General features: G+C 40.2%; 1 protein-coding gene across 1 annotated transcript; it reads left to right on the forward strand.

Moving 5' to 3' along the window:
* Positions 1-111: 111 nt before the first annotated feature.
* dazl (deleted in azoospermia-like) lies at positions 112-4,049 on the forward strand. The gene is made up of 9 exons (XM_069176505.1): positions 112-129; positions 1,119-1,241; positions 1,910-2,001; positions 2,168-2,219; positions 2,313-2,379; positions 2,499-2,638; positions 3,152-3,232; positions 3,467-3,517; positions 4,005-4,049. Exons 1-9 carry the CDS (start codon positions 112-114, stop codon positions 4,047-4,049), a joined length of 669 nt encoding a protein of 222 aa, XP_069032606.1.
* The last annotated feature ends 2,317 nt before the right edge of the window (positions 4,050-6,366 follow it).

The raw sequence follows: 6,366 nt of genomic DNA on the forward strand, positions 1-6,366 counted from the left end.
CCTTCGCCTACAATCCCACAGCATTTCAACAAATATTTATTTTTTTTTGGTCAGCCGTAACGTCACATTTTCCTGCCAAACATGTCAATCTTTAATCAAACTGCAGCCAACATGCAAATTTACACGACCGTGAATTTGTCTGTTACACGTGTCAGCAAACAACGCCAGCAATGACGTTCATAACTAAACGAGTTATTACAGATTTCGTGTTAAGCCTTACGTACTAAGATTCGCAGAACTTAATTTCTATTAATCGTCAAAATAAGATATTATATAAGTAAAGCCGTATCGGGTCACGTGGGTGACGTGGGCGTGGCTTCGGCTGACGAGTGGCTGCTGCTGTCGGGCGGAAACTGAGGTCGGCGGCCTGTCTTAGCACTTCTGGATCAGTCATTAGTTTTAATCAAACTCTTTTAGATATGGTAAGTCTTATTTTTTTTTTTTTTTACACAATAAAACACTATAACAAACGTGGCCGTACAATTTGCTGTTTTAAGTGGAGACATTTTGCTGACGTATCAATCAAGACGGCCGGCTAACTAGTGGGCTAGTGGGCCGCGGCTAGTTTTAAAAAAGCTTGAACTTCGTCTGAGGGATGAAAAAGGCGCACAGGACGGACCTAACTTTAGTAACAGGAGCAGGCCACGAGTAACACGAACATAAAGGACTTCGTCTATTACCGCGGATTTTATTTATTTTTTTTTCTCGATAGCATTGATTTGATTTTGTCGGACACGTTTTTTTTTTTTTGTGAAGTTTGGTTCACATTGAATCTTGTTTGTAATTTATTCGGAAACATCACGAGTCAAAGTGTCGAAAGCTCCTTCTGCCATTTTACGATTTTGCTTCAGGTGGCCAATGTTTCACTTGCAAACGAGCTCAAATGTGTTAATTTGCTTTTAGTTTTTTTTTAGTTTTTTTTTTCGGACCAGATTCAAAGATCTGTATCTGGTCATCACGCGGTATAACAAGCTAACTACACTTAAGAGCACGGAGCAGGCGGACTCGTGGCCTTGTAGTGGATTGTTCTTGAGCACTAGTGGTAATTCAAGGTTGTTTTTGGTGTTATTTTCCTATTATACAAGTGCACGATTTACCACCTTATTTCACTTTGTAAGGATATCAACAAACCCAGAAGCACCAACCAGACTTTACCATCCTTGAAGATGTCAAACGGATACATCCTGCCTGAAGGCAAACTGACCCCCAACGCGCTCTTCGTAGGTGGCATCGACATGAAGGTGAGACGACCTGTGGGAAATTAGTGTTTTTTTTTCTTTCAAATATCTAAAGGTGCACATCCACATTTTTCAAAATAACTCGGTCACCTATCCATATTTATTTATTTATTTTTTTTTTGGAGTTTGAAAACAATGAAATGGCTCAAGTCAAAAGTATTTTTTTTTTTATTATATGGGTAAATATCCCCCTTACCTGAAGTCACATGTTATAGTACAGATGTGGTGTTGTGCGTCATCAAAATTTGGGCTTTTACCCACTATTTGGTAAATATATGAAAGAAAATAGCTTTCCCTTGTGTTTGTGGCCAACACATTTAATAGAAATGTAATGTAATAATTAAAACGTTTTATTCTGTTAATTACATTTTGAATGTTGAACGTCCTGCTGTCTGATGATTTCAGCTTGAATTTAGATTAAGTGAAGAGAGTCTTGGCAATTCAATTTTGCACGTTTGATTATTTTTGCACAACTGGAACAGTTTAGATTATATACAGTTTAGTTTTTTTCTTCCTGGGTGACAATGGTTGAAAATCCCTGTTTCGGTGTTGTTGAACTGCACATTGTGCTACGCATTGCTTTTCTTCTACACTACATAATGGAAGGGACGATGAACAAGTTTAGCAACTAATATCCAATTTTTCTTCTTGCAATGCATTTTAACCTTTAGGTTGATGAAATTGAAATGCGTGACTTCTTTGCAAGATATGGTGCTGTAAAGGAAGTAAAAATTATCACATACCGTGGAGGAATCTGTAAAGGGTGAGTTATGCTGTTGAGAGACAGGTGTTGGTGCCAAATGTTCACTACTTTATAATATTCATTGGCTATTGTGCTACCCCCTCCCCCCCCCCCCCCCCATTTTACATTGTATAACAGTATTGAGTCATTATGTTTTTGTATTCTGAGTTCATTTGTGTGTTCCCAGTTATGGATTTGTGTACTTCAATGAAGATGTCAACATTCAGTCAATCATTGAGGTGAGTGGATGTCTGTCTGTGGAACTCTTGTTCTGTTATGCACATGTCGAGCTAAGAGTAATGTTTCCTCTGAATATATTTATTTTGCTATAGCAACAGATCAGTTTCAAGGGCCGTAAACTCAAGCTGGGCCCTGCCATCATGAAAGAAAGGAACTCTGGTATGTACCTTTATTGAATTTCAGAAGAACTTCATTGCATTTTTGTTTGGCAGTGGAAAAAGAAAGTGTTGCCTCTAAATATGTGTGTCATGCTATTGTGCCCCTTTTTTTCCATCAAGGGTCCATGCCATCCCGTCTGATTGGCCCGACTCCTTGGATGGGTCCTACCCAGTACGTCTATTGTGCTTGCTGCTCCTCCATGGGAGGAGGGGTCCCACAACCCTCGCCTGTCCTCAATGGAGGCAGCCCATACAACCAGGTAGCTCACATACACAAAAAGGAATCTAATCTCAGCTGGCAGGCAGACTGAATTGAAAAAAAAAAAAAAAAAAAACTTGTCAAAGCAAGTGCCAAACACATTGTGTATTGCATTAACAATGCTGTCACACTTTTCTCTGAGACTGAAAAATGAAATGAACCTTATTTTCTCTGAGGAGAGCCAAAAATAGAGTTGTCAGGTGGACAGTAATCAATTTACTACAAAAAACAAAAAATAATGGCAGCTATGTCATGATTAATGTCATTGCTAATAATAACAAATTTGGTGAATTGTTACAACAATGCCAGCTATCAAAACTGTTTGCGGTTACAGTGAAATCCTTGCAAAGACATTAACACAAGGCAAGCAATGTTACTTATTGTCATTCCCTCCTGTATGTTTTTGAAGATATTCAACATGAATTTGAACATCTTCTCCGAACTGTTTGCTATATAAAAAAATAAAAACTCCCTGTGCTGTGGTTTAATGTATCCTCACTGGCTCTGTTTGCAGCCATACTCCTACACCAACTATGGAGGGGTCATGATCCCACCGATGCCGATGAACTACGCGCAGAACGCCTACGCCTACCAGGTACATAAAGACAAACACACACCTACACATCACCAGTATCCCACGCAGGGTCTCCCGGGCACTAAACATATGCTTCCGCATATGAGATGAAGGGTTCAGCCTGGTTTAGTTCCATCTGTCCTTGCCCACACCTCAATCCAGACCCCTCCACCCCCCCATCCCTCCTGTAGAAGTGAGTCTGGGTTTGCCTGGTGCCCTCTGTTTGACAGCTGACCCCTCTCCCCCTGCACACAGTACACCCCACCTCCCTGGACGGCGGACCAGAGGACACGGCCTGTCAATCAGGTGACTGCCTTTAATGGGAATGAGAGAAGATGCCAGTAAAATTTCAATTTAAAGCAACGCAAAATGTTGCCGGTGAATTAGTTAATTTAATATTTGTGTTTCTACTGATGATGATTGCTTTTGTTTTTGTCCTCAACTTGCCCTTAAACTGCAGTGCTCATGCTTACCACGAGATGGTGTCGTCTGACCTGTGTTCCTATACAGTGAATCAACACTGAATTCTTATGTTCCCCAGATGCACAAAGTTGATTTTGTATTTTTGACAATTCATGACATGTGCAGTGCTTTTTCTTTTTTTTTTTTTTTTCTTTTCTTTTCTTTTCTTTTCTTTTCTTTTCTTTTCTTTTCTTTTCTTTCTTTCTTTTTTTTTTTTCTTTTTTTTGGGGGGGGGGTGAGCTTGTTTTATGGCATTTGTTCATGTCTTTGAGGCATATCTGTGGGATTGTGCTCACCAAGCATGTTTTGCAATGTTATACCCTGTTTGCAGAGCTTTGTGGACTGTGGAGTCCAGACTATGCTGACTGTGCTGTAGTCCACAGCTACTGAGCTCCCTGCCAGGTAAAGCACCACTATTGCAAATGTTTGTCATTTATTAGGTTAGCTGTTGCTGTTCCTCCTTTATGGACTGTATCACTCCAGTATTTTCTGTCCTCAGAGTTCCTTCCTGTCAGCCTTTATAAACAAATAAATCTCAGGCAGATAGTTGTTAGTTTCTATATTACCGTCACTTTCAAAATGACAGTAATCCTGATTGGGTGTGTAATTGAATTACAGAAAAAACATTGTTTTCTCATGGTATTATTTTTTTCCGTCTTCCTTTCCCGCAGATTAAAGCTACAGCAGCTTCAGGGAGTCAAAATGCAGACAGGATGACATCTTGACGTTCCGGACGTCTGGAAGCAACCCAACTCTTCACACTGTTTTCAGAATGCCCTCGCCTCTCCTCCCTGACCTCAATTTTTGAGAGCAATTTTAACACCAGACTGCTTGAGATTTCCGCTTTAACTGTTCTAATTCGATCCCAGCTACTTTGACCACGATCAGACGGGTTGACTTGTGGTCAGCTGCTTTTATCCCACATGAATCACAGTGACAGTCGCACAGGAAGAGCAGGGCACCCTCACTGTACCAGCTGATACAGAGGAACACATTCTTATTTTGTTTTTCTTCGTTAATTATCCCAAAAAAAAAAACAGATATAACTTTTAAGATCACTTTTTCTGCTAATATATATTTTATGTTTGATCTACTTTTGGAATTATTTTAAATGTTTGTCTGGTTGGGGTTTTTAGCCTCTGCGAGGGCTCTCTGTACATAGAAAATATGTTTATATATATTGTAACAATGTTGTGACTGCAATCTGGTTGTTTCAGCATTAGACTCTTCTTAAACTCCGGTTCAGGTCTAATGTTCCTCTGATTAAGAATCTTCATTAAGTTGTCGACTATAGTAGAAGGGCATTTGGTCATTCTATTAATTCCGAGCAACACACTTTTATTTTGTGCTTTTTTTTTTTGGGTTCCCATTGAGGCGGAACATACATACGTACAGCACCTCATCAGTTTATTACCCTTTTCTTTTCTTGGTTATTGGTCAGATGTTTTTCAAACTGCTCCAGGGTTTTCCACTTAAAGACAATCACGGCATCAATTTTGTTTACCATTACTCATCAATCAACTGATAGTTGGAAAAATAAGATGGAAAATGAAGGACTTGATTCAAAGTAAGGTGCTGTTTTACATGTTTGTTTCACCGTTTATGGTTCAATTTGTAGTTTCAGCATGTTGGGCTTTTATCTAGTTGTAGGTAGTTCCATGAGTGAGAGGTGTGGTTTTTTTTCAGCATGTGCACTTGATGTCTTCAGTTTAATTTCAGGAGCATGTATGTAAAATTGAAAATGCACATTGGTGTGTGGTATATCACCGATTTTCTCTTTCTTTGACCCAGTTCTGTAGTTTTATAAGGACATAAACCTCGAGGTCTGCTATGTGCTGCCATGACTGTTAAAATATGTTTTGTTCAGAGAGCCTGGGCACTTCACTGTAAGGTTTTTGTTAGTGTGCCTGTTTTGTAGGGTTTGGATATGCTTGTTGAACAAAATAAAAGTCGAAATGTGTTATCATTTAAGCCTGCTTAGATGGTTCGGGGTTTTTTTGCATCTTTTTTTAACACTGGCATATTTTATATTTTGAGTGAGCAGGTGATGATCTGCATGGAGCTGCGCACAGCAGTGAGCCAACATGTCGCTCCCAGACTGCCGGGGTTTTTCAGTCAGGGTTGGATTGCCTGTCTTCCCTGGCAACAAGCCCATCATCTCTTGGTCGCAGAGTTGTTTTTTTGTTTTTGTCACAGTCTGGTAGTGTGACTGGGTTCCCCAGGGGTGCCCCGTCCAGACCTTGACCAACCCCACCCACCCACCCCTCCCCCAGTCAGACGTTTCTGAATTATGGATAAGTCTGGATAAGCTTCTTATGAAATATGAATTTTCCAAAGGAGGCTCGAGAAAAACACAAACACCTCCAACCCTGATAACCTTAATAGTAGACCCACATCTGCCTTCGACTAACCCACTAAACTAAAAACTATTGGGGCAGAAACATCTGGAAGCAGTGCATGTGGCTCATCCCCACGCTACTTTAAACTTCACCTCATCCATTCATGCGTCTTCTGTGACTTTTCTGAAAATCACTTGGGTAAGTTTATCGTTTTTAATCCTTTAATAGGATTCATATTGTTTTCCCAAAGTGTTTCCAGAGGATCCAACCCAGAGCAGCGAGTGAGGAACAAACAACAGGGAGGAGAGGACGAGATAAACCGCCCTCTCTTCTCCCTCTCCCCTTCTCCACACA

This window comes from Embiotoca jacksoni, unplaced genomic scaffold (genome assembly GCF_022577435.1).
Source record: "Embiotoca jacksoni isolate LCO1_2020_lvr unplaced genomic scaffold, fEmbJac1.0.p SCAF_7, whole genome shotgun sequence".
NCBI classification, from domain to species: Eukaryota; Metazoa; Chordata; class Actinopteri; family Embiotocidae; genus Embiotoca; species Embiotoca jacksoni.

Bases quoted from the DNA above. Each gene is read 5' to 3' on its own strand.
- dazl (XM_069176505.1), top strand. The intron at 2,002-2,167 runs GTGAGTTATGCT...GTGTGTTCCCAG, and splicing joins CGTGGAGGAATCTGTAAAGG to TTATGGATTTGTGTACTTCA. The intron at 2,380-2,498 runs GTATGTACCTTT...TTTTCCATCAAG, and splicing joins CATGAAAGAAAGGAACTCTG to GGTCCATGCCATCCCGTCTG.